This window comes from Caretta caretta, chromosome 3, assembly GCF_965140235.1.
Source record: "Caretta caretta isolate rCarCar2 chromosome 3, rCarCar1.hap1, whole genome shotgun sequence".
Taxonomy (NCBI): domain Eukaryota; kingdom Metazoa; phylum Chordata; order Testudines; family Cheloniidae; genus Caretta; species Caretta caretta.
This window is the reverse complement of record NC_134208.1, coordinates 208549760-208576619: the sequence shown is the minus strand read 5'-3', so window position 1 is coordinate 208576619 and position 26860 is coordinate 208549760. Positions and strand designations below refer to the sequence as shown.

General features: G+C 62.9%; 1 protein-coding gene across 2 annotated transcripts in view; it reads left to right on the top strand.

The window, feature by feature from the left end:
• PTK7 (protein tyrosine kinase 7 (inactive)) overlaps nucleotides 1-26339 on the top strand; it is a 97708-nt gene extending 71369 nt beyond the window's left edge. For both annotated transcript variants that reach the window (XM_048842386.2, XM_075127290.1), the window contains exons 2-20: nucleotides 6545-6838; nucleotides 8445-8547; nucleotides 8964-9154; nucleotides 10334-10484; nucleotides 13107-13237; nucleotides 13527-13793; nucleotides 14317-14450; nucleotides 14984-15119; nucleotides 15550-15669; nucleotides 15952-16101; nucleotides 16674-16824; nucleotides 18317-18444; nucleotides 19812-20015; nucleotides 20925-21080; nucleotides 23306-23538; nucleotides 24116-24196; nucleotides 24386-24537; nucleotides 24629-24807; nucleotides 25344-26339. In XM_048842386.2, the coding sequence (XP_048698343.2) occupies nucleotides 6545-6838; nucleotides 8445-8547; nucleotides 8964-9154; nucleotides 10334-10484; nucleotides 13107-13237; nucleotides 13527-13793; nucleotides 14317-14450; nucleotides 14984-15119; nucleotides 15550-15669; nucleotides 15952-16101; nucleotides 16674-16824; nucleotides 18317-18444; nucleotides 19812-20015; nucleotides 20925-21080; nucleotides 23306-23538; nucleotides 24116-24196; nucleotides 24386-24537; nucleotides 24629-24807; nucleotides 25344-25504 (3122 nt within the window). In that variant the 3' untranslated portion in view covers nucleotides 25505-26339. The remainder of the gene's footprint in view (nucleotides 1-6544; nucleotides 6839-8444; nucleotides 8548-8963; nucleotides 9155-10333; nucleotides 10485-13106; nucleotides 13238-13526; nucleotides 13794-14316; nucleotides 14451-14983; nucleotides 15120-15549; nucleotides 15670-15951; nucleotides 16102-16673; nucleotides 16825-18316; nucleotides 18445-19811; nucleotides 20016-20924; nucleotides 21081-23305; nucleotides 23539-24115; nucleotides 24197-24385; nucleotides 24538-24628; nucleotides 24808-25343) is intronic.
• Nucleotides 26340-26860: the final 521 nt, after the last annotated feature.

Here is a 26860-nt window from a genome sequence, read left to right as displayed (position 1 = left end):
TGCAGTGTGGGTATCGCATGGTGACGGCGGAAGCAAGCTGTGGGCCCCACGGCTGGGCAGGGCTTGCGGTGGGAATGCAGCTGGGATGGGGCCCTGAGCCATCTCTGCCAAAGGAGTGTCCTACCCATTGTGCGTGGGCGAAGGAGGATCCCCCTGGTCTCCCTGCGGAGCAGCAGTGGGTGGGGCAGGCAGTGTCACGCTCCATCACAGCCCTGGCTTTGGTTCTCCATTTCTGTGGCCCCTTCCGAGGGGTGATCTGCGGCCAGCAGACTTCCTGTGGCCCAGGTGCAAGCTGCGCTGTCTGAGGGACCCCTTGTGGGAGACACCTCTCCCGCGTTCGTTGCCTCTTCTCTCCAGAGCCGCGCGACTCCTTTGACAGGCCCAGCGAGGCTGGGTGCAGGAGCCTGGGTCTGAAAGAGGAAGGCATGCATGGCAGTGCCTCCTGGTGGGCTGTCGGGGATCTGCAGCTGATTGTCACCAGACGTTATGGGCCAGTTGGACCTGCAACGCTTGTGGGTGTCCGCTGTGCTGCTTCCTCCAGGCTGGGCGGGCCGGCTGGCTGCGTTTTCTCCCTAGCCCCACCCCAGCGGGTCCCTGACCACCACCTTTAGGTAGGTCTGGAGCTTGTTGCTGGAATACAGGCAGGAATCCTGTTTCCGAAGCCATTCCCCTGCCGGAGCAGCTGGGGGAACTGGGCATCTTGGGCGCTTCGCCATTCACCTTCGATGTATAAAGTACTCAACATCTGCCTCGAGTTGGACAGCCCCCCAAGCTCTGCGCTGCCTTGGCCTCCCTCCACGTGAGAGCGGGAGGCTGGGAACGGGATCGGGTAGCGAGCAGTAAATGCTGAATTGCCCTTTGTCCGTCTCTCTTCCGATTGCCAGCTGGTAGCCTGAGCGGTGCGTACAGGCAGCTGGCTGCAGACAGGCAGTTTGCACGCTCCTGGGTGGACAGTTAGACCGACCTTGCTTGGGGGATGTTCAGCAGTGCCTGGCCTGGCCCCGGCCAGTTCTCCAGCCGCGTGGCCCGTGCCTGGCCAGTGCTCTCCTTGAGCTAGGTGGGCTGTGCTGGGGAAGACCTGCTCAGGCTGCATTGCCGGCCCTTGACACGGTCTCCTTTTCCTGTCGCACGGCTCCAGGTGCCGCGCATTGACGCTCAGCCCCCGCAGCAGCCCCCGTGCGGTTCTGATGGCTGGACCCTGTTCAGGCTGAGAGGGCCCGCTGACTGCATCGCTGGAGGGGTGGGGAGCAGGTGCTGCTAGGCACTGGGATTCCCACAAGCTCCCCTCTAGGGAAGGGGCTTTACAGTGGCCATTCCCCCTGCACCTGTTTGCAGATGGGTTTGGGGGGGAGGGAGTCTCCCAAGCGTTGGAGCAGTGGCTATCATCTGCTGCAGGGATGCTCCCCTCTCCTCCCCCAGATGGGCCGCCACCGCTTGGGCACACCTCAGGCTGTGGTGTCCGCACTACTTGCCCCGCCCTGGCCGAGCCAGGCTGGGTTGAACAGCCCGCAGGAGAGAGCGGAGTCCTTGTTCACGCTGCTTCCCCCGTTCCTGTGTGCCCTCCTGACATGGTACCCGAGGGGCCTAGGCAGTCTCTGAGCTCTGGGACTGTTTGGCAGGGGCAAGGCAGGAGTGCCCCCTTGGTCAGCCCTGAGCAATGGGCTTTGCCCCAGAGCCTCGCAGACCCTCCCTGCTGGGGTGATCCAGCCTCTCACTGGGCCTTCGCCAGTGCCCCTGCTCCGCCTCTCCCATAGCTCTGCGCTCATCTCTCTCCTCTGGCCCGTGGCTGCCTGGTGCTGGCTGTGAGCTCGCAGGGCTTCAGCTGGGATTTGAACTGGTGCCATGGTGTTTTCTTGCCTAGCTGTGCAGCCAGGTATTTGCCTCTCCTCTGAGGTGCTTTGTTCTCTTCCTGTGGCCAAAGCTCCTGCCGGGTCCTGTCCCCCTGGGCCACTCCTGTTTCAAACCAGGAGCTGTGTTTCTGGGTTAACCCCTTCCTGTCCCAGGCTGTGTCAGGTAGAGATAAAGCCGAGGTGTGGGTTGAAAACTGGCCCTCCGGGTATGTCAGAGAGAGGAGACAGTTTTTCCCAAGTGGGGGATCATTTGGGAAGGGGAGATGCTGGAGCGGAAAGCCCAGGAACAGAGCTGGTAACAGACAGACATGTCTGCTCCTGAAATGTAACCTGTGAAATCTGGGCACTTGGCAAGCAGGTTAGTGCATGCCAGGGCGGTCGGAGCCTCCCAGTGCCCTGTGTGTGGCACGGAGAGGGTGGCCTTCTCCTTTGGCCTAGTTAATGTCCTGACTGCAATTCTGGGCACAGGGCTGCTCCTACGTAGAGATGAGAAAACAACCGTGCCGCCTTTTCAGTGCCGGTTTTTTCTGGAAGTTGAGGCTCTGAGAATTCAGATTGAGGTGCTCGTTTGTAACAGGGAGGGGAGTTAATCACTGGACCAGCTTCCTTAGCGACATGGCGGATTCTCACCACTTGGAGTTGTTAAATCCAGCCTCTAGCTCCAGCGGAAGCAATGGGCTCCGTGAGGGAATCACTAGGTGAGGCTCTGTGGCCTGTGTTAGGCAGGAAGCCAGCCTAGTCCCTTTTGATGGTGAAGTCGGACTCCCCTTGAGCCAGAGCGCTGCTGGCTGTTGCATTGGCCAGGCTGAAAGCTGTTGGCTCCAGGAGCTGGATTCAGAGCCCCGGGCTCACTCCGCAGGAAATGAGCCCCAGGAGGCAACTCAGCGGGTTCTCCAGGAAACAGACACGGGCTCAGTCGCTCTGAGGATGAGGAGGAACCTGCTTGCTGGAAAACTGCAAAGCAGAACACTTCAGAGTCACCGAGAAGGGCCTGAACTCTTTGACGAGCTCCTTGGGAGACCGGGTTGGATATCCCCACCCTTTGGGGCCTTTGAGCACCCGCCCTAACACAGCTAGCCAGCTCCCCCTGCTTTCCCTCCCCAGGGTTCCCATCTTGTTCCTGGGTTGAGCAGACTCCATCCGAGCCCGTCAGCACCTGTGCAGTCCCTGGGGCGCAGCAGCTATGGCTCCCATGGGGAAGTCAAGCTACAGAGGCGGCCGTGGGCCCTTAGTTTCTTTGGCTGGGATTCAGCAGCTGGAAGGGAGAGTTACAGCCTCAGAGACCAGCCCGCTCTGGGTTAGGAGCAGCAGCCCAGACAGAGGAGCTGGTTGGAATGGCCTGGCACTGGCCTTTGATGGTGGAGGAGAAGCCAGCCGCTACCCGGCTGGGCATGTGCCGCTCTTCTGGCGCACAGAGCGGCTAGTCCTCAGCTTTGGCATGCTGCCTGCCTCTCCTGCAAACTCCCTCTGGGCCCAGGCTCTGGAGAGACTATGCCAGGGCCCTGACTGCTGCTCCCTTAGGCTCTTTTATTGACCAGATCAAAGCATTATTGATTATCTCCAGTAGGCTTCCTTCAAAGGGCATTGTTTGCTTAATTGCCTTCCCCTCCCCTGCTCAATCCCTGCCTTTGAAAAGGGCTCCCAGTGCGGGAGGATAGCACCATAAGCACAGAGGCACTGCAGGAGAGTTCCTGGTAGGGACACAGTCCCCGGACCCCAGTTGGGGCAGGGCTCCAGACTGAGCTTTGCAGGGGGAGCCATTGCAGGATAGAAGTCAACGTGCCTTCGGGGGGATTCCAGGCTTCAGAGACTCTGACCCTCCACTCAATGTGGCTCGGAGCTGGAGTGTTCCTTTGTGACTCCTCTCAGCAGCCCAGCCCCGGGCTCTGCCCCTTCTCTGCCAGCGCTCCCCCGAGAGAAGGGAGCGTTTCCAGTTGGCCTGTGTTCAGGACAGGCCATCGGCATGCAGTTCATGGGCTCTGCAGCTTGTGTGCGCTGGGGCACGGCACCCCTAGACTGCCTGGGTGGAGCTGCAGGGAGGGCCATGGATTTGGGCGACAGACGATCCCTCTGGGGCTTCAGATGCAGGGAATCCAGACTGCTCGAAGTCCCAATTCTGAAGGAAATTGAAACCGTCTGGGCGTCTCTTACCAGACCGTGTTTAACCCTTGATGGGCTGGACTAGATCATGGTGCATTGGTCCCGAGGGATGTATGGACGTCTGTAGTGTTGGGCACGGAAAGCGTGTGGGTGTGTATCTCACTTTGCACAGTGAAGCCATTGTAACAGATGTTCCAGTGCACACCGGGGGTTCCCATCACAGCAGTTCCCAGCTCCTGAGCGTCGTGGGATCAGGACTGTAGCGTTGAAAGTGCGGCCTTGTTCAGCCTCCGGGTTCCACCAGGTCCTGGCCAGGAGGGTTCCCTGCATTCCCCCGTCGGTCAGGCCTGAGCTTGCTGCCTGTCAGCAGGACAGAGAGCACTTGGGGCAGAAGGCGGACGTGTCCTGCACTGTGTTCCCCAGGCTCAGGCGCTGTGTGGACGTGGAAGAGCAGTGAGAAACGTCACCTCGGGCAGTGGAGCGGCACACGGAGCTGCGTCCTGGTGCTAGCTGGGAGGCTGCTCAGAGGCTGCTTTTCACTTTGGCCTTCTCTTTTCTGAGCTGGAAGGACTTGTTCTGGCCTGGCACGAGCTAGCGCGGGGAGCCTTAGTGCTGACAGGGCAGTTTGCGGCTTAGCCCGAGCGTTTATCACGCCCTTCCGACTCGCGGGGAAGCTACAGTCTGCCCTGTCGGCACTAGGGCTGCACCCCATGATGGTTGTGGAGCAGATATTGGCTAACGGGGTAAAGTCCTAGGCCATGTCTGCACTACAGAAGGGCAGGGTTTGCAGTGAGGTGCTTACTGCGCCTTTGCTGGGCTGCTGAGCCGAAGCGCAGACGGGGGCGAGGACAAACCTGGGTGGGGAGGTAGTTCTGACCTGCTTGGGCAGTGAAGTCAAGTCACAGCCTGGTGAGCGGGGGGTCCTGGAGCCGGGCCTAGGCAGAGCTGCCCACAGGGGGCCCCCAGCACCTTTCTCCCCCACCCGTTAACCAAGCCGTTCCCCAGCTGTTCTGCCCCCAGGCCAATCTCTGCGCTCATGGGGCTGAGTCCTCTTGTCAGTCTGGCCCCAGTTGTGGGTGCTGAGCCCTGGGAATGTGGCCTGGAGCTGGGGGGAGCCCCTGGCCTGGAGTGGGAGCACCCCCTCCCTGCCCTGCTGCCCCTTAAGCGTGGCAGCCCTCTCCAGGGCGCTCTGGGTCAGAATGCTCTGAAGCGGGTGTGTAGTGAAAGAAGCAGGCTGTGTTCCCAGTGTCTCTACTGTTACTGCTCCCAGGGTGACCCCAGCACATGCCCAGTCCTGGATTCCCCCCAAAAACGTTTGTTATGCGTGTCCAGCCCTCTCCTGGGCAGCCCAGATTTGTTAGGTGTGTTGCCCCTCTCACGGGATCGGTACACAGCAGTCTGCCTCAGCTCGAGTTACCCACCCAGTTCACAACGCTGGGTTAGTTCTAATTAAAGAATAAAATGAGTGTATTTAATTGCAAGGAGAGAGCTGTTCAGGGTACAAGTAAAGAGGCATGAAAGTCAGAAATGGTTCCAAGAGAAATAAAGATAAATCACTTCCCAAGCTGGGCTTGGCTCACGGTGAAGTCCATGAGCACGTGTCCAGTAACGCTGCTGACCAAACCCTCCGGCCAGGATCTGCTCCCAAAGCCCAATAAGCATTTCTTTCCTGGTCTTAGGTGAACAGGAGAGAGATGGGCAGGGAGAGAGAACCGGGGGGTTGCCCCTCACTTTTATAGTTCAGTCCTCTTTTGAAATGCATTGTCCTGAGGGTGACCCCTAGGTACAGGTTTTTCTCCCTGAGAGCCAGGAGACAAGGAGGAGGGGTGCGGGGAGAGGTTCCATGCTGTTGTTTGCTGAGATCAGATCTGTTTGTTCCTGCCCTGTCCTTGCCAACGAATGGCCACTTGGTAGTCGATGGCCGGTCAGCTTTGATGGCACCTGCCTGGCTGGGGCGACAACTTGTCCTTTGTCTTTGAGAAGCAGGTTTACCCCCCCTCCCCCAGACTTGCCTGGCAAACGCCCTTCAGTCATGAGTTCGGCTTCTGCTCAGAGCGTTACATAGAATGCTGCTCCAGCCCTGTCCCTGAGATGTCGTTAGCTGTCAGATGACACCTCCCCAGGCGTATCTGTACAAAGATTATTGCTGTGGTGTGCAGGGTGTGACGGCAGGGGGCGTTCTGTCACAGCGGGGCACTCGAGAAATGGGTCTACACTTAGAATTCACATGTCCCTCGCTAGGTTATGTTATGCTGTTATGCTGACCTAGACCCTGGTGTGGGTGTGGCCAGGACAGCAGCAGAATTCTCCCACCAGACTAGCTATTGCCGCTCAGGGAGGCAGCTTAACTGCAGCCATGGAAAAACCCCTTCAGACGCTGTAGGAAACGTCTCCGCCACCCAGGCATGGCCTGCATCTCCCCAGGTCCTGCTGGGGCCTGTTTCACGCTGTCTTCCCCTGCTGAGAGCTGAGAGGCTGACCCCTTCCCCCGTACGCTTCCCGCGGGAGGCTGCTCTTGCTTCATCTGAGCTGCACCCCTTCCCCAGGGTACCCCTTGGCCCCGCCGGTGACCTCCTTTCCTGCCTTCCTTTCAGCCGTGGGCACTCGGGCGCGGATCCTCTTCACCAAGGAGCCGTCCTCTCAGGACGCCTTGCACGGCCGCAGCGCCATCCTGCGCTGTGAGGTGGAGGAGCCGAGCGGCGTGGAGTTCGAGTGGTTGCACAATGGGCTCTTCATCCAGGACACCGAGCGCCGCTTCCAGGAGGGCAGCAACCTGAAGTTCACCGCCGTGGATCGGCAGCAGGACGCCGGGGGCTTCCAGTGCGTGGCCAGGAGCACAGTCACGGGAGAGGAGGCCCGAACGGCCAACGCATCTTTCAACATCAAGTGTGAGTCCGAGAGCAGGGCCAGTGAGCCTGCCCCAGGCACGCTCCTCCCGACCCAGACTCCCGGGGTGGGCACATGGGAGCGGGTACAGCCCTCCTTCCTGCTGCCTTTCCCTTGCCAAGACATCCCCTCAGCTGGTGTCCACTTTCCCAGAGCTTGCTAACGGCCTGGCTCCTTCCTTTGATGTATGCTGCGGAGCGGCACGCACCACGGCCACTGGTCTCCAGGCCTGGCCCAGTCACCCCTCCCCTCCGCAGAGAGGCACAGTGACCCAGTGAGTCCTCAGGGATGTGGCCAGGGTGGGACGGGGTGGGGCCAGGTTGTTCTTCCCTTGGAGCTGTCAAAGTGAGTGAAGAGCTGGGCTGTACACAGAGTGGTTCCTACAAGACCCAGCAGATGTGCTGTCTGACTCCTCGGTGGGTAAGTGGGAGCAGAGGGACTGACCGGGTTAGGAGGGGCGATTTCTAGCTGGGAGCTGTGCCAGGCTGTGGGACTATGGGCTGGAGGAGTGGGTGGGAGCCCTTGGCACTTTGAGCTGCCAAACTGGACCAAAGCCTAGGCAGGGATCTGCAGTGCCCACCACCCGGAGAATGGGCTGGGAGCTGGGATAAGTCTTTCCTGTGGGCGTTACCCTTCTGCTCTCCGCCTTCCCTCCACCACACCAAGCACAAGCCTTCAGACATGGCTATTAGAAAAGAGCTCCCCTGTTACCATGTGAGGCCAGGCCACCCCCAACCACCTGCCAGCTCGGTGGGGAGCTATGCTCCAACCTGGCAACACTCCCGCAGTGATGTCGGCATGGAGAGCTGCGAGCTGGAGTCTGTGCAGTGTCTGGAGTAATCTGATGCTGGTCAGTGGCCCTGAGCTCCGCCAGTCCTTAGCCCAACTCCTTTACCTCCAGCAGGCTGTTTGTCATGGGGTGCTTGTCTCCATCTTTTGCTGACTCTCCTTATGAGTATTTGCTCCAGGCTATGCTGGACTTTTGTCCCCTTGGATGACATTGAGCACAGGCCTCGGCCCAACGTTTAAACCCTTCTCCTGTGCGCCACTCCCTGTCAACATTACAGAACACCAGAACGGCCATGCTGGGTCAGCCCAATGGTCTAGCTAGACCTTATCCAATTCCTTTATACCCTAGTTCTACTTTTGGCCTTCACAATATCCCCTGGCAGTGAGTTCCACAGGTTGACTGTGCGTTGTGTGAAGAAATACTTCCTTCTGTTTGTTTTAAACCTGCTGCCTATTAATTTCATTGGTTGACTCCTGGTTCTTATGTGATGGGATGGGATAAATTACACTTCCATAGTCCCTTTCTCCCCACCAGTTGTGACTGTATAGCCCTCTAGCGTGTCCCCCTCAGTCCTCTATTTTCCAAGCTGAGACATCCCAGTCCCTTTCATCTCTCCTCAGACGGAAGCTGTTCCATCCCCCTGAAGGTTTTTGTTGCCCCTCTTTGCACAGTTTCCAATTCTAATGGGTCTGTGGTGAGCTGGGCGACCCCCGTGGTTTGGCTGAGCCCTCTGGGTGAGGCTGATAGGGTTGCCCCTCCCCCACGTTCCCAGTGCAGCCCCCAGGCCAGGCATGGTCAAACTCCCTTTCTTTTTGCAGGGCTCGAAACGGGTGGCGTTGTCCTGAAGCACCCAGCAAGCGTGGCAGAGATCCAGCCCTCTACCTCCGTGACGCTGCGTTGCCACATCGACGGCCATCCGCGGTAAGGAGCTACTCTCGCTTCGCCAGCGTCCGGGCTGGGCTCTGCCTCGCCTTTCACCTGCGCGCTCGCTCTCTCTCTCTCTCTGTCTGTCTCTCCTGTGAAGATCCACCAAAGCCTAGGGGGAAGGTGAGAGGCAGGAGTAAGCATCGGGGGAGAGAGCAAACGGCGGGAGCACAGTAAGGGCGGGCCTAGAGCCCGAGGTCCTGGAGCTGCTTGGTGTTGCTGAACGGGGTCACTGTCTGTCATTGGAACGGCTGCATGCCTCATGGCTTCCCGAGCTGTGTCTACGTGTGTCCAGGCCAGCGGGGTGCAATGAAGGGTCAGCCGAGCCGGCCATTTCCCGGCTGCTTTCCTCAGTGCATGTGCTCTCAGGCCCGCTGCTGGCCACCACACTGACATGCCTGTCTGTCTCCTAGCCCAACGGGCCAGTGGTTCCGGGATGGCAGCCAGCTCCTGGATGACCGTAGCAGCTACGGGATCAGCAATAAGGAGCGGACACTAACCCTAAAGAGCGCCAGCCCCGAGGACAACGGCATCTACTACTGCTGTGCTCGCAACGCCGTGGGCATGGTGTGCAGCAGCAACAACTTCACGCTGAATATCATCGGTAAGGGGCGCTCTGCCCACCCGGGCAGCAGGCGCGCGCCCCACAGGCTGGGGGGCCCAGGGAGAGGGCTGTTCAGTGCTGTGTCAACTGCCTTGTCTTTGATGTTGCAGAACATCAATGAGGCTGTGACCTCAGATCTGCCGCAGCTGGGGAAGTGTCAGGCTGGTGTGATTTCCTCCGTCCCCCAGGAGGGAGGGGAAATTGTCATTCACAGGGGCCCTGCCTGAGCTAGGGACTGGAGCAAGCACCCCACCTGCATGGCCACATTTTAGCCCTGCCTCGTCCCCAAGGCAGGCGCAGACAGTGATGTTTCTAAATACCTGCCGCACGGCCCCAGGGCCCCAGCAGGGAGCTGGCGGGTTTGTCGGCCCCGCTCTGCTCTGCGCACAGTGCTTGTATCGGGCAGCAGGTGCCGTTGTATCCGTGTGTTAAACCCCTTCAGCCCCAGCGCAGTCACACTTATACCGGGATAAAGGTGCCATGTACCGGGTCCACCAATGTAGGCAGCGTGAAAGCAGCATCCACCCAAGGGGCTGGAGTGCTTTCTCCCTCCCAGTCCAGGTGAAGCGATACGCCGTGTGTGTGTAGACAAGGCCTTAGCCACCACTCCTGTTCCCAGTCTTGGCTGGTCCTTGTAGAGGGGCTGTAGCTGGCAGAGGGATGGCATGCCCAGAAGGGAGGTTGGGTGAAGGTACATTTCTGCCATGTGGGAAGGGAGCAAGCAGCTTGGTGCCAGACCCTGCTGTGTCGGACAGGCCCCCTCTCCGTGGCTTCTTGGAAGGCAGGCTGGGCCTTCCCCAGCTCTGCTGGCCCTGCCCATGGCTGGGCTGGGCTGCGGCAGCAGACTGACGCTTGTGGCTCTGGCTGTGCTTTCCAGACTGGTCAGCATTCCCGAAGGGGAGCTAGGAGCCAAAACCAACATGGGAAAGCCAGAAGCGAGGACCCAGCAGCCTCCCCAGGAGGCAGGGCTTGTGCCGGGACAGGAGTATAAGCGCTTGCTGGCGCGAGGGTCCCTGTCCTGGCAGGCTCTTTGCATGCTGCAGCCCAGCCCTGTGCGGGATTCCCGCCAGCCCCTTGGCCAGGCCTCCCTGTGTCTTGTGTCTTGCTGGAGATGAGCTGGCATTCGGGGGAGAGGTGGGACTCCAGCCACCCTAATGTTCCTGCGGTCTCCCCTCCCAGACGAGAGCTTCCCTCGCCCGGTGATCATCCCGCAGGACCTGATCGTGAGTAAGAATGAAGAGGCCATGTTCCACTGCCAGTTCACAGCAGTGCCTCCTCCCACGCAGGAGTGGGTCTTCGAGGACAACTCTCCCATCACCAACAAGACACGGTAAGTGCCCCCGCCCCCACTGCGCTGGGGAGGGTGAGAGGACCCAAACTGGCAGAGGAAAGGAAACCCATCTCCCATTTCATCGCGTGCTCCTGAGACCTGCAAGGCTGGAGGAGCCACGAGCCCTGCGAGTGTGAGAGGATCAATCCCGCTTCCCATACTGGTGCCCTCCCTGCCCTTTCCAGCCCCAGTCCAAGGGCCAGGCTCGTTCTGGGTCCGGTCCCAATTCCCATGAGGCGCGGTCTGTGCCAGTCACTTGCCAAGGGCCTGGAAGGCGAGCAGCAGCCTGGGGGCTTGTCTCCCCGGTTGAGAGGCGGGATGAGGGAAAGCAGTCTGATTGCTGGCTAGGTCAGGTCAGGAAGGAATCGGTCGAAGCTGGCTTGACCCAAGTCACTCTTTGCCTGCAGGCAGAGCGTCCGCACTGCGCTTTGCACGGCCTTAACGACATTGGTTTAAAAACACCCCTATAGTTAAACTACTGCCAACCTGCGGGTATGCCAGGCCAGGCCAGGCCTCAGTGTGGCTTGTTACCATCCCCACCCTGTTGTTAGGGCACCTGCCTTGTGAACCGTGATCCCTCTGTTCCCTCTCTCCCCCAAGCTGGCCCAGGCTGTTGCTGCTGGCCCTTGGCCTGGTTCTCTTCTGTCATGTGGCAGCACGCTGGGTTATGGGGCAGCTTGAGAGGGGCAGGGATGGCAGGGAATCACCTGGAAGCCTGGGGTATCTCAGCGCTTGATTCAAGAGCTGAGGACATGGGCAGCCAGCCCCAGAGTGGCCGTGCTCAATGGTACTTAGCACACGCACCATGACTGAATAGACACGTGCCTGGCCATTGCTCTGTGCCAGCATCTGGAGTGAAGAGCTGAGGGCAAGAGGGAGCCATTTGCAGCACATGGCAACAAGCCTGACCCGCCCTCCAAAGCCTAGGAATGGCACTGGAAGTTCTCGAGCACCCTCTGCTGGGCACATGCAGACAGCTCTGTGTGTTTTGTGGAGCACTGCGGTGACGCTGGGTCTGGCAGGCCTGGGCTGACAGATTTGCACTGTCTGGTGGGTTCTAGGCCCCAGATCAGGCTGTGGTGTTGGCATTGCTGTTAAATTGGGTATCCCGACTTGCACCTTTGGGAAAAGGCTTCTGAGTTTGCAATAGTTTTAGTAACACCAATAGCAAAATCACAAAAACTCCCACCCAGCAAGGGGGGTAGAGAGAGCGAATACAGAGTGACTGTCTGAGCAGCCATGTACTCGCACCGTCCCCCGCGCGAAAACCCGCAGGGTCAGTCATTGTCCTCACCATCATCCTGCCGTCTCCCAGGGTACACAGGCTGGGATCAGCTTTCCCAGTGTGAGACGCTGGCGCCCCTGTGCCTAGTGCATATTCCGTAGGGGTTCAGCCCCTTTTCCTTATTTGAACTTCTGCCCCCCACTAATGTTGGGGTGCCCATCTCCCACAGGTTCCTAGGCCTTTTACCTCAAGCTTCTTAGCATGTATGTCAGTTACCGTGGCATTGTGGTGGTCAGACATCTGCTGATGTTCCGGACCTGGGAGATCTAAGGCTGATATCAGCTGGTATCCTGTGGTTACCTATCAGCATTTCAGTCCTCCTTGCACTACAGCACCCTCGCCCGGGCTAGCTCATGATCCGGGCTTGCTCCTGGCCAACTGCTTATGCCCTAGCCGCCGTTAGTTTAGCTAGTGTCGCCCTGGCCCGGAGGGCGAGGTTTTCGTTGTGTTTCAGTTTGGGTTTTGTTTTATTCCCTGTTATTTCCCATTTGTGAAGACCCCAGGCTCGATCTTTGCAGCCCGGGGCACAGGGGGCTTGCCCAGAATCCCCGCTGGCATTTCACAGACCTGATGGTTCTTGCCCCCAACGGAGCTGAGTGTAGCCGCTGTGGGGCTGTCTGCAGCCAGCCCGGCCCCATGGCTCTGAGGGGTGGAAACCTCCTGGGGGCACTGGCTCCAGGCCCGAGCTGTGACACCAACAGCCCACTGGAGCCCGGGGGCTAGGAAGGGCAGAGGAGACGGCAGTGGAGGGGAAGGCTAAAGCAGTGTGGCGGGGCTTGGGCCGAGCAGGTTTCCTCACTGGGTGGTGCTGAATGTGTCAATGAGGGACCGAGTAGCTTGAGGGTCAGGTACTCACTCAAGGTGCACTCTCCCTTCATCCCCGAGCCAGCCCCGATCCCCAGTGCCATGCACCGTCCCGAAATGGGGCCCTGCTCTGCACCCGCTCAGGATGGGCACCCACACTGCCTGCCTCAGGATCCCCTCGCAGGCCTGGGGCCTGTGCGTCCGGGACCATCTCCCCCGGGATTCCCCGCCGGCAGCCCCTGAGCCATCAGAGACGCTCCTGCACAACGCACATCCTGGGGCAGCAGCAGCTGTGAGCCACCTCCAGCCCTCCTGAGGTGGGCAGCCAGGCCTGCCCCCTGTCCCAGGTGGGGAAGAGAGCCTGCCCCCCAGCCCCTGTATTTCGTGTTCCAGTGCCCAGCGGAGGGGATACGGGGAGGGAGCGCGTGGCCACTGAGCGTGTTGCTTAGACAGGGCCGTGCTGCGGCTTTGCACGTCTGTCCCTCCTGTCTCAGCCCCTCGCTGATGCTCGGCCACTCACTCCCTTTGTGCAGGATCACGGTGTTTGCCAATGGCTCCCTGCTGATAACCCAGGTGAGAGCGCGCAGCACGGGGCTCTACAGGTGCATTGGCCACGGGCAGAGAGGGAAACCCACCGTCCTGGAGGCAAGTCTGCGGCTGGCAGGTAAGGCCCTGGGTGGCTGGCCAGGTACTCGCGTGGCCCTGGCCATACTCTGAGCCAGGCGGGCGCAGCACTGCCTCTGTCCGGTGGTTGGGGATGAGCCGTTCGTTCTCCAGGGCTGCCCGGCCATGGGAGAGCAGTCCTGTCCCACTGCCCAGCCAGGGCCAGGAGCTCTGCTCTGCTCCCTGGATCCCTGCCTGGATCTGCGCTGAGGCCCAGCGCCTGGGGCAGCAAGGCACAGGGCCTCGGGGCACGGCTGGGGGTAAGTCACCTCTCCCCCGGTTTCTCTCAGAGATCGAGGACATGGCGCCGTTCTCCCCGAAGGTTTTCATAGCGAGCCAGGAGCAGCGCGTGGCCTGCCCCGCCCCCCGCGGCATGCCCCAGCCCCGTGTCTGGTGGGAGAGGAACGGCCTCCCGATACCTGCTAGCGGCAGGGTGCGCCAGGAGGCTGAGGAGCTGGTGTTCACCAGCGTTACCGGGAGTGATGCTGGCACCTATGTGTGCCACGCGGCAAACAAGGCCGGGGAGAAGAAGCAAGACCTCAGTGTCACCGTAGCCAGTAAGCATTTTCCACTGGGGGCTGGGCAGGGGGCTTTGGGGCTGGGCTGTGGGGGGCTGGGCAGGGGGTGGTGGGTGCGGGGTACTGGGCAGGGACGGTGGGTTGAGATGGCAGACGGGCAATGCCCCGTGGGTCACTGACTCTGGAGCAAAGGCTGAACGAGGGCAGGCTGCATAGCAGAGCCTCGCCCAGCAGACCGCCCCAGACGCAGCAGGGAGGAGGCTGTCTTGGTTGTCTTTGGGGTGGCCTCCGGCAGGTCTCCCCAGCCCGGGGGCAGTGCCCGGGTGTCCCCGTGGCTCTGGGAGGAGGTGGGGCCTTTTCCCAAAGGCCCCCTGCCCCACCCCCACGTTACAGAGCAGAGCTCCTGTGGCCCCGGACGTCACGTCACCAGCAGTCCACGCTGGGCGGGCGGGTGGTGCAGTACCGCGGGTGCCCGAGCTCTCCAGGCCAGCCAGGGGCACTGCCCGGTGTGGCTGAGGCAAGCACGGCAGGAGCCCAGGTAACGCTGTGCCCTCGTCCCCAGCGGTGCCCAGGTGGGTGGAGATGCCCAGGGACAGCCAGCTGGAGGAGGGGAAGCCGGGCTATCTCCACTGCCTCAGCAAGGCCTCCCTGAAACCCACTGTCACCTGGTATCGCAACGGCGTCTCCATCTCCGAGGTGAGTGTGGCGCGTGAACCCCAGCCAGCCCGGCCGCAGCTCCCAGCACCCGCGCTCTTCCACCGGCCGGGCAGCCCTGGGGACCGGCTCATTCCCAGCCGCGCTCTCCCTGCTGCCTCTGGGCTGCACGTCGGTCCAGGGCAGCTGCAATCCATGGAACACTGAAATGAACCTTGCCCAGTGCTAGGACCCCCTGCATGTCTCCCCCTGCCTGCCACTGTCAGCTCCTAGTGCCCTGGGCCCCAGGCCACTTCCCCTGGCTCTGCCCCACACCTCAGCCCCAGTCTCTACCCCCTGCCCCGCAGCCTGCTCCAACAGGCCGGGCCACAGCCCCTCCCTGGCCTGCTCCAGTGGGCCAAGTCCCAGCCTGAGCCCTGGCAGGGGAGGTGGCAGAGCCTCAGGGGCGGCCGAGTCAGCCGCTGACTGCCCCTGCAATGGGCCTGCGGGCCAGGGCAGGGCCAGCTCCCCAGGGCCAGCAGCATGCCCGGGCAGGGGAGGGCAGCAGGACTGATGCTGCTGTTCTGGTTGGGCAGGACTCGCGCTTTGAGATCTCGGAGAACGGGACGCTGCGCATAAACAACGTGGAGGTGTACGACGGGACTGTGTATAAGTGTGTGAGCAGCACTCCGGCGGGGAGCATCGAGGGATATGCCCGCGTGCACGTCCTGGGTAGGCCGGGCGGCTGCGTGCCGCTGCGGGGACCCCCCGTGCCCCTCCTCGCCCTGCTTGGGCAGGCGCTGCACTCCTGGGTTGGGACACCAGCTGCTTTGGCCTCTCCCTCCATGGGTCCTTGGCTCTTCCAGCATGAGCCCTGCTCCTCTGTGAGTGTGCAGCAGGGCCGGGTATCCGGGCGGGGCCCCTGCTCCCTGTGTACGTGTGCAGCAGCACCCCTGGGGCCGGTGCAGGTCTCCAGGCACGGCCCCCGATGCCAGTGCGGGTCTCCAGGCTCTTCCCTTGGTGCTGGCGCGGGTCTCCAGGCATGGCCCCCGCTCCCGGCACGGGTCTCCAGGCACGGCCCCTGGTGCTGGCGTGGGTAGGCAGTGGGGTCAGTTACACTCAGGGGTCCCTGGGCTGACTGCCCCGTCTGTATTTGTTCCAGAGAAGCTGAAATTCACGCCCCCCCCGCAGCCCCTGCAGTGCATGGAATTCGACAAGGAGGTCACCGTGTCCTGCTCGGCCACTGGCCGTGAGAAGCCCACCATCCAATGGCTCAAAACAGGTGAGGGGGGGGACGTGGTCTGTTTCTGGACTGCCTGGGGCTTGACTTCCTGGCGTGGCGGGGGCTGGGCTCGGCACCAGGGATCGTTCTGGCCTAAGGCCTCTGGCCCGGCTGTGTAGCTCGGTGCCCTTCTTGAGCGCCGCAGCAAGGGGGAGCCCAGGCCACAGCCGTGCTGCAGGATACATGCTGCCCATGTCCTGGGCACAGCGCTGGAGCCCGCAGGGCCCAGAGCCTCCTGCTACTTTGTGTGGCTGCAGCGTAACCCCCGTTTCTGCCCTCCAGATGGGAGCAGCCTGCCGGCTCACGTCAACCTCAACGCTGGCGCCCTGCACTTCCGCAAGGTGAGCCGGAGTGACGCTGGTAACTACACCTGCATCGCCTCCAACAGCCCCCAGGGCGAGATCCGGGCCACGGTGCAGCTCACGGTGGCAGGTGAGTGCTGCGCACCTCCCGGGTCGGTCCCTGCTCCAGAGGGGCATTTCCTGGGCACCACCCCTTAAACATCCGTCCTGAGGAAGGGAGCATGCTCTGGCCTCAGGATCCCAGCACCATGAGCCCTTCGCACCTACTGGTGCTGCAAGTCATGGCCTCCCAGTCAGCTGAGCTGCTGGCAGCGTCTGTTCGTCCATGTGCTGCTGGGTCAGGGCGCGAGTCACCCCAAAACCCAGTCCTGTTTGTGCAGCTCCCTCTCCCGCCCCCAGCTGTGCCAGCCCCCTGCTGCAGCCTGTGGTACTGGGAAAATGCCACCGGCAGGGAGCTGTCCTGCCCCACGCTGACCCCTTGCACAGGCCCTGCTCTGACCTTCCCCCTCACCGGCCCCAGGGCAGGTCCCCCTGGTAGTGCTGGACAAGGGGGACATCTGAGTGCTTACCTCCTGGTTTGAGGGTCCCCCCCCAGGAGCTGGGATGTCCAGGGAGCCTGCGTAGACCTGGCGGGGGGGGTGAGGAGCAGCAGTAGGAGAAGAGCTCGCATTGGCACTGAGAAGCTGTGACCTCTGTGTTCAGTTTACATCACCTTTAAGCTGGAGCCGGAGCCCACGACGGTGTACCAGGGGCACACAGCCGTGTTGCGGTGCCAGGCAGAGGGCGACCCGGTACCACACATCCAGTGGAAGGGGAAGGAGAGGATTTTAGATCGCAGCAAGCTCTCACCCAGGTACGGAGCCATCTCTCTGCCCCCCTGCCGCTGGAACCTGAGCTCTCCTGCCTTGGGCACGTGTGACGCGTGAGGCTGGCTGCCTCCAACCCATCCTGGAGCAGTGTTGGGGGGCCAGCTGGGGGCACCATCCCCAGCCTTCTGCACTCCTGTGCCAGGCCCCAGACCTGGAGACCAGACCAATCCACGGGGGGATATTAGTCATTGGGCAGTTTCCTGCACTGCTCTGAGTGACAGTTGTGACTGGGAATCCCCTGCCTCCAGGAGCTGAGGCTTTAAGGCAAGGCCCAGGTATGGAGGAGGGTACCTTGGGCCCAGGCCGTGACGACTGAGAACACTGCTCCATCAGAGCTCACCAGCTGAGCCACTGAGGCGCTCAGGAGTGGGGAATCTCCAGGGAGCAGGAGAGTCCGTTCCCTTGCAAGGCCACCGCCTGGGAGGCCATTGGAGTCCCCGGGGGAGACCCGCCCAGGCCGGTGTGCTCAGGAGGGCTGTGTGCTCGGTGTTGGTACCAGTAGAGCTGGCCATCAGGTGCTGTTCTCCAGCTGTAGTTATGCCCTAGGACTCAGAGAAAGGTGGCTTCTCCAGGGGTAGGTACAGCCCTTCCCACGCAGCACTGCTCGGGGGCTGCACTGGGCCAGTCTAGTTACAGGGCTGAGTGGAGACAGGCCTTCGGTCCGGTTCCCCGAGGGCAGGTGCCCACATCTGACAGGGCAGCGTCACCACTGGCAGCTACAGCAGAGGGGCTGAGCGCAGGGTGGGCAGGGCGAGCGAGGCCCCGAGCAGGGCTGAGGCTTGAGGAGTGGTGCCTGAGTTCAGACTTTCTGCCTCCTGGCCCCTTTCACCAGCAGCAGATCAGGGAAGTGAGGCAGAGGGGAGAGCGCTGATGGGGGCCGCCAGTGCCCTGCATGCCTGACCCAGCACAGACCTCAGTTACGCCCTTTGCTGGGCCCCTGCTCTCTCCCGCGGGGTGTGCAGGGCGCATGCCTCTCAGCACCCAGCCGGCGGTGAGAACCTCTCCCGTCTCAGCGGGGTCAGTCGCAGTGGGCAGTGCCGGAGGGGTCTTGCCGGGCTGACGGATTCGAGGCCCGAGACAGATGTTCGGCTGGATCAGGTGCGTGCACAGGCGTTCCGGGAGCGTGCTGGAAAGCCATGGAGGGGCACTTGCTCTGCACAGAGCCATGCTGTGTTGGGGGGAAGCGCTTTGCAGAGGGCTGGGTGGCTGCCGGCTCCGTGCAGGCCAGGAGGCCCTTGGAGAAATATGGGGGTAGCAGAGCTATTTTGAGAAAATATTACAAAGAATTCCCACGGTCTCCCTCCTGCCGTCCCTGGCTGCACGGACCCAACAGGAACGCTGGCCCTTGACCCCTGCCGCTTCCCTCTGCTCTGGCCTCACGCACTGTGTCCCGGGAGGGCCTTGCCTGGGGTTAGCGCGGCGCCTAGCACACGGGACACCCCCTAAGTGCTGCCCTGCGGGTGCCTGTCGTTACAGGATCCAGATCATGCCCAACGGCTCCTTGGTGATCTACGACGTCACCACGGACGACTCCGGGAGGTACACGTGTATTGCTGGCAACAGCTGCAACATCAAACACCGTGACGCCATCCTCTATGTCGTAGGTAGGATGCGCCCTCGAGCCCTTCTTGGGGACTCGGGCAGGAGCATCTCAGCCCCCGGCGGGGAGGCCTGGGAACAGCGGCTGGGGAAGGCAGGCCTGTGTTTCCCCTCTGTATGGGCACCTCTGTGCAGTCGAGGGAGGGTCTCCTGTTCCTATAGCACCGTTTGGCCATGCCAGCAGGCCACCATCGTTGCACACGGTGCCATGAGGGCAATGTGGAGACAGCCAGGTGGGGTTTGGAGCTGGACCACTGGGGCTTCAGGGGCTCCCTGTGGCAGCACAACTAAGGAATTGGGGTCAGGACTCACTCAGGGCAAAGAGCACCCCCCACTGAGTGCCCGTCCAGCCAGGGGCTCCCCTGCACACGCACCCACTCAGCCGCGTCCCGCCCAGCCAGGGGCTCCCCTGCACACGCACCCACTCAGCCGCGTCCCGCCCAGCCAGGGGCTCCCCTGCCACACGCACCCACTCAGCCGCGTCCCGCCCAGCCAGGGGCTCCCCTGCCACACGCACCCACTCAGCCGCGTCCCGCCCAGCCAGGGGCTCCCCTGCACACGCACCCACTCAGCCGCGTCCCGCCCAGCCAGGGGCTCCCCTGCCACACGCACCCACTCAGCCGCGTCCCGCCCAGCCAGGGGCTCCCCTGCCACACGCACCCACTCAGCCGCGTCCCGCCCAGCCAGGGGCTCCCCTGCCACACGCACCCACTCAGCCGCGTCCCGCCCAGCCAGGGGCTCCCCTGCCACACGCACCCTCTGAGCCGCGTCCCGCCCAGGCAGGGGCTCCCCTGCCACACGCACCCTCTGAGCCGCGTCCCGCCCAGGCAGGGGCTCCCCTGCACGCGCACCCACTCAGCCGCGTCCCGCCCAGCCAGGGGCTCCCCTGCACACGCACCCTCTGAGCCGCGTCCCGCCCAGCCAGGGGCTCCCCTGCCACACGCACCCACTGAGCCGCGTCCCGCCCAGCCAGGGGCTCCCCTGCCACACGCACCCACTCAGCCGCGTCCCGCCCAGCCAGGGGCTCCCCTGCCACGCGCACCCTCTGAGCCGCGTCCCGCCCAGCCAGGGGCTCCCCTGCCCACGCGCACCCTCTGAGCCGCGTCCCGCCCAGCCAGGGGCTCCCCTGCCCACGCGCACCCTCTGAGCCGCGTCCCGCCCAGCCAGGGGCTCCCCTGCCCACGCGCACCCTCTGAGCCGCGTCCCGCCCAGCCAGGGGCTCCCCTGCCCACGCGCACCCTCTGAGCCGCGTCCCGCCCAGCCAGGGGCTCCCCTGCCCACGCGCACCCTCTGAGCCGCGTCCCGCCCAGCCAGGCCACGTATTGAGCTGTGCGTTGTGCTGTCATCTCACACTGCGTCATTTGGCCCCCAGACAAGCCGGTTGCAGAAGGGGACGAAGGTCCCAACAGCCACACGCCCTATAAGATGATCCAGACTATCGGGCTGTCGGTCGGGGCGGCCGTCGCCTACATAATCATTGTGCTGGGCCTCATGTTCTACTGCAAGAAGCGGAGGAAGGCCAAGCGGCTGAAGAAGCACCCGGAGGGCGAAGAGCCCGAGATGGAGTGTCTGAATGGTAAGGCCTTAGCTGCCAGCCGGGGCTTGGCACAGGCCTCCCACACAGGCTCCCGTGCGTTGGGAGTGGGGACCGACAGGGGCTGCCTCCGTTTCCATCAGCACAGAGCCCTGTCTACCCCAGGCAGGAGCGTGGGGTGAGTCCCCAGGCTCTCCCAGCAGGCTGTGCTGGAGGCGTTGGCAGGGCAGTGCCAGCAGAGGCTGGCTGGGCTGCCCCATGGCTCAGCTGGCGGTGGCAGGTTCTGCAGTGACCCAGCGAGCGGCACGGAGAGTTCCCCGCAGTGCGTGGATGCAGTGCCCTCTGGTGGGCACGGCAAGGCAGGGCCCGCTCTGTGGCTTTCCCTAGCAGTGGGGAGGGTGAGAACTGACCCCCATGTCAAGGCATTCCCTGCTCCCCCTCCCCCAGCCTGCAGGCTGAGCTCCCTTCAGGGGGCACATGCTGGAGGGCTGCGTTGGGCATGGCATGCTTGCTGGGCCAGCAGCCATGTGCTCTCTGCCCGGGAACTCAGGTGCCGGTTCCTCTGGTGATCGGTAGAGCCCATGCAGTTGGTGTGGTAAAGGAAGGTCTCCCAGGGACCAGGCCGTTAGCTGACCGGGGCTTGGAGAAGCCGGTAGCACCCTGCAGCCCATAAGGAGCCTGGTGAGGCTTGCTGTTGTGCAGGGGGATGCTGGGCCACGGGGTGGTTTTGCCCAGCTTTGGTGTCAGGCTCACAGGCCCACGGTCCCTAGCGTCACAGAGGGCTGCTGAGCTCTGACAGTACGTCCAAGTCTTGCTTGGGTCTGAGTGTGGGGAGGGGCTGAGCGCTCGCTTCACACCGTCTCAGAGTCCGATCTGTGGCATTGAACTGAGATCCTGGCCGGGTTCCCTGGCTGCCCACGCTGGGTATGATGGCCCCTGTTTTCCTCACAGGTGGCGCTCTGCTGCAAAACGGGCAAACCACGGCCGAGATCCAGGAAGAAGTGGCCTTGACCAATCTGGGCAGTAGCTCCGGCGCTAGCAAGAGGCACAGCGCCACGGACAAGATGCACTTCCCCCGCGCCAATCTGCAGACCATCACGACGCTGGGTATGGGCAGTGGGGCTGCTTCAGACCCGGGTGCTAGGTCCGGAACCAAGGTTCAGCCAGGACGTGACGCTTCCCGGGCTGGGAGCCACCTTCTGCTGCCTGCCCCCAGCCCGAGGGCGTCCTCCTGTGCCAGCTGGGTGTTCGCTCCTGGGCGTCTGCTTCTCAAGCACTCTCCTCTGGCTGCACCAGCCCTGCCTTTGCCCTGCAGCCTGCCAGTCCCTGAGTCTCTTCCCAGTGTCCCCCTGTGGTGTCCAGCCCCTGATCATGGGATACCCACAGAAATCCCAGCTCCTCCCTGCCCACATGAACAGGGTACCCCAGCTCCTGGATTTTACCTTAGACACACACAGCCCTCCAGTGCGGTTCCAGTCAAACAGGAGATTTACTGCAGAAGGAACAGAGATTCAACTAGAAACCAGCGTGAGCAATGGATGCAAATGGTTACATCCGAAACAAATCGTAACACGCAGTAGGCATCCCCCTGGCCTGTCTGTTAGATTCCACCCCCCAAAGTTCAGTCTTCTGCAACGTCTGCCGGTCCCCCCGCCCCCCCCTCCGCAGGTAGGCACCCAGTCTTGCATGAAGCATTAAATCTCCCCCTGCACACACAGCTTGCAGTGGGGATGGGAATTGAGAAGTTACAAGCTTCCAGCAGAGCCCTCACATGCTCAATGCCCTGGGAGCGGTGCATCAGGTGCAGTGAGTTTGTAAGGTCTGAGACAGGAGTTGCTTGTAAAGACTAGTGAGCCCTTTGCCAGCTGGCACCAGTGGGCCTCTGTCACCCGGGCACGGCTCTCAGTCCCTAGGGGCTGTAACCCCGAAGGGCTGTTTCCCTGTGCCATGTTCTGGGGTCCTGCAATCAGCCGCAGCACCAGCACAATGGAGAAACCTACCTGTGGGGCCTGGAGCACACAAGCGACGGACCAGCCCCATCAGCATGCATGGGGCGTGACCCCCTCCGACAGAACACTGGGGATGAGACCTGTCGCCCTCCCCTACCCCCTGGGCACAGAAATGCCCCCAGCTGGCTGGCCTACAACCTGTTGCTCCTGATGCACGATCAGACTGTCCCGTCCGGCCCCTGGCAGCGCTGGCTCCGGGAATGCCCACTCGTACAGCGTTCTTGGGCCGAGCCGACTGGGCCCTCTGCGGATCAGCGGACAGGAGCACCCGGCGGAAGGGGGCGTCGGCCGTATCGCCGTAGCTTTACCGCTACCCTGGCTGCTTGCCCTAAACATGGCTGTGACTCGGCCAGCCATACCCTGTGCATGCAAGTAGACGCGCATTGTCCCAGTACGCTGCATGCCGATCTCCCTGCTGGCCAGACTGCCCCAGCATGCTTACCCCAGAACCGGGGCTTGTGAAAACCCCAGGCTGGGCACAGCCCTTTAATCTGCCATCCAGGGCTGGCCCCTCTTCGTCCAGATGGGACTGCCTAACTGCGGCATCTGGGATGGAGGGGTTAGCTGCCCCCGGTGACGCCTGCGGTCCTCAGGCAGCGATCGCCCCTCCCTGGCCACACAGTGGCAGCCGGGCTGCATGTGCACGGAAGGGATAGAAGGAACGATCGGTGACGCGCTGGGAGTGTCATGCGTGTGGCTCTCCTCGCATGCTGATCCCCGATTTATTATTTATTTTCTTCCTTGGGGAGTTTCCTTCCTTTTGAACGGAAATGAGATGATGACGCCAGGGAGCGTCCCGCAGCTCCCCACCCAATGGGTGCCGGAGAGGGAGGGCATGCCCCCGTGGACGTGAGTGCCAGCTGAGCCCATGCCAGGTGGCTCCCGCCCTGGGGACCAGCCGCCTGTCCCGTTGCGTGGCCGCCGTTCCCTGCGCCCGCTGAATGGGCCATTCTCAGAAGCGCCCTACAGGGTGGTGTGGACGGCCCTGTCTGCGTTGTCTGTCACTCAGCCCCCCTCGTTTTGGGGGTGGCAGTCCTGCTGGCTGCTTCGAGAGTAACGCTGGGTCAGCCTTCTCCTCCCAGCTTAGTGTAGGAAACCAGGGCGGCAACGTGGCCTAGTGGGTAGGGTGCTGGACTGGGTCGCAGGGGACCTGGGGTCTTTCCCAGCTCTGCCCCTGGGCTGCTGGGTGACTGAGGTGAGTCGTCCCCTCTCTGGGCTCCAGCTCTCCTGTTTGCAGCAGGGCAGGGGCTCGGGCTGTGCAGAGGTGGTCCTGCACACACCCTCCGGCCCGCCTCCCGGTGACCCGCTGCCCTCTGCTTCCAGGGAAGGGCGAGTTCGGGGAGGTCTTCCTGGCCAAGGCGAAAGGTCTGGAGGACAGCGAGAGCGAGGTGCTGGTGCTGGTGAAGAGCCTGCAGACGAGAGACGAGCAGCTACAGCTAGACTTCCGGCGCGAGGCGGAGATGTTCGGCAAACTGAGCCACCCCAACGTGGGGCGGCTGGTGGGCCTGTGCCGCGAGGCAGAGCCGCACTACATGGTCCTGGAGTATGTGGATCTGGTAAGGGAGGGGCCCTGCTGGCTAGGGATGGGGCTGTTCTGGGATGAGCGTGGGCTGGGGGTTGCCATAGGGGGAGAGACCCTCTAGCGCCCAGGAGAAGAGGAGGGAGGCTGGGTTTGTGGCCAGGCCCTCCCTACCTCTGTCGAGAGGCCATTTGGCCAGCTTTTCCCTGTGGGGTCCAGGAGGGAGCAGAGACTCTGTGTGGGTCTGTCTTGGGCAGGGCCCTGGGCTAGTGCCGAGCCGCTAGGCCTCCCCAGTCCAGGGGCGCAGGGCAGGCAGAGCTCTCCGAGGGCCAAGGCACGGCTGGGGGCCAGCTGGCCATGCCCATGGCTCGAGGAAGGGCTGAGCTGCGTAAGGGGCTCTGTAAGCTGGCCCCCAGCAGCCAAGGGGGAAGGGTCTAACACCTGGGGCTGGGGGACGCCAGTCTCTCCGGAGCCCTCGCTCCCCCGCGCTGGCAGTGCCAGGGCCCCTTGCTGCCGCTCTCGCCTGCTGCCCAAAGGGCGGGGAGCTCGTGCCTCTGGCAGACAGCCCCTTGCTGTCCTGAGCCGTGCTGACGTGGCGATTTCGGCCTCGCCAGGGGGACCTGAAGCAGTTCCTGAGGATCTCCAGGAGCAAGGATGAGACGCTCAAGCCTCAGCCCCTCAGCAGCAAACACAAGGTAAGTGCGGGAGCACCGGTGACCCCTGGTGGGCTAAAAGGGCCAGTCTGCCCGGCTGAGGGCCCCGATCCTCCCCAGGATGGGCCCTGGAGCCTGCCCCCACAGGCACCGGCCCCGATCCGGCCCAGGCTGAGGGATGGGCCATGCTGAGATGCCCTGTGGCTGGCACTGATGTGTCTCTCGTGGCAGGTGTCTGTCTGCAGCCAGGTGGCCCTGGGGATGGAGCATCTCTCCAATACCAGGTTTGTGCACAAGGACCTGGCCGCCCGGAACTGCCTGATCAGCGCTCAGAGGCAGGTCAAGGTGTCGGCCCTAAGCCTCAGCAAGGACGTGTATCACAGGTACGTCAGGCCAGACCCTGGCTGCCTGCCCGCGGGTCCCCTGGGTGCGGGCGCTCTCCGGCCGGCCTGACCCCCCTGTCTCGCTGTGCAGTGAGTACTACCGCTTCCGCCAAGCCTGGATCCCGCTGCGCTGGATGCCCCCGGAAGCCGTCCTGGAGGACGAGTTCTCCACCAAGTCAGACGTGTGGTCCTTCGGCGTCCTCATGTGGGAGGTCTTCACGCACGGGGAGATGCCCCACACCAAGCTGGCGGACGACGAGGTGCTAGCAGGTACGTGGGGCACCGCCCGCACCGAGGGCAGGCTGGGCTGGGCAGAGGAGGTCGCTGAGTGGGGGGGATATTCTGGGCTGTTGCCTTCTCTCCCGCTCCTGAAAAGACTGCTGGAGCAGCGGGTCCTGGCCAGTATCTGAGTTGGGCCCAGGGCTGGACAGGCCCCACGGTGACCCCACAGCGATCCCTGTGCCCTCCCTCAGACTGCTCAGTGCCTCGGCCCTGGCTGGCTCTCTAGGCTCCCTGCACACAGGCTTGGCGAGCGGCACGGTGCTGTCATCCGCCCTCCCCACACGGGCCTTTGGCCAACGCCCCGCCCCGGGGCCTCCTGTCCCTCCTCCCACGGGCCTTTGGCCAGCGCCCCGCCCTGCCCAAGGGCTCTCCTGTCTCTCACCCCCACATACCTTTGGCCAATGCCCCGCCCTCCCCAAGGGCTCTCCTGTCTGTTCCCCCGCTGCTGTCCCTGCAGGGGGCCGACACCCGCCCTGCCCCAGGGCTCTCCTGTCTCTCACCCTGGGCTTTTGCTGTCCCTGCAGGTTTACAGGCTGGGAAGATGAAGCTGCCTCACCCCGAGGGCTGCCCTTCCAAGCTCTACAAGCTGATGCAGCGCTGCTGGGCCCCCAGCCCCAAGGAACGCCCCTCCTTCAGTGAGCTCGCCACCGCGCTGGGCGACAGCCCGTCCGACAGCAGAGCCTGAGCGGGGAGCCAGCCCCTTGCGGGGGGGCGGGGGGAGCCCGGCTCCAGGATCGGACTGGGACGAGTGGGAGCCCAGAGGGACCATGGGTTATCACAGCTGGACTGGGCGCTGGAGGGGGCCTCTCCCCGGCCTGCCGGCATGGTGTCCTCCAGGCCCTACCTCGGCTCCCCACAGTGCTCCAGCCAGCCATTGTGTGCCAGCAGGGAACGCTGGGGGCCCCAGGCCACTTCCACACCCCCGACCAGGGGCTCCTCTGCTGCCCTGAGTCCCCAACACAGCCAGGCCCCGTCCTGGGGGGCTGGGCTCCATGCCCCTTGGCGCTGGGAACCTGGCAGGAAACCCCCGTTCGGCTGAGATGCTGTGCAATGCAGCCCTCCCCTCTCCCCTGCGTGCCCCCGCCACCCTCTCCTTTGGGGCAGCCTGGCGCAGAGCTGTGGGCTGTCTCCCTGTGCCACGTCCCTGCCCGCTGTCAGACCAGGGGAGCCATGCACAGCCGACGCAGATCCTCTCTCGGAGTCGCCGACGAACCTGTGTATTTATTCAGAGGTTCTGCTCCCCTGCCCCGCCCGTCCGTGCTAGGCCCCAGCGTGGCCCTGCACAGTGAGCTGAGCGGCAGGACCACCAAGTGCCTGGCATATGAAGGAGATTCTCACTCGCTTTCCTGACTATCCAATGCCTTCTTTTGTATGATTCCCCAGGGCGGCGCCCCTCTGGCCCCAGTGTGTCGCGCTGACCCCTCCCCGCCGAGAGCCCTGGTGTTCGTTTGGTTGCGCGGGGGCTGTGACAGCCAAGAGGTTTTTTACACGCTGCTCTCAATAAAGAATCCCTTTTTGTAGCTGCTGTCGTCAGCCTCCTTCCCCCCTGCAGAGGCTGGGCGGGTCCTGCACCGGCTGTACCTCGCACGCACCGGCTGTGGGGTGAGGCAATGCAGCACTGCTGGGCGAGGGGCACGCGCGCTGGCTGGCATCCCTGCTGCTGGGATGGCCTCCCGCCTCTCCTGGGAGCAGGGCATGGAGCTGGCTGGGAACCAGGGTGCTCTGCAGGACGTGGGTTTGTCTTTTCCAGGGAACAATTCAGGTTTGGGTTTTTGGTGAAAAGCAGAAAATCAAAAGATTTCCATCCCAGCATGCTGCCACAGAGCCTCCTGGGCGTTCTGGGTCAGGGAGCCAGTCCCCACCTGCAGCCCTCTGCTAGGGTCGCCCTCTCCACTGGCCAGCCCCAAAGCTTGCCCCCCCCCCCATGCCTTGCTCTGCACCCAGAGCCCCCAGTGCTGGAGTCGCCCGCAGGGTGCCTGGCAGTCCCTGTGGCAGGTGGCACTGGCCCGGCATGTTCCCAACACCTGGGCGCAGGGGGGAG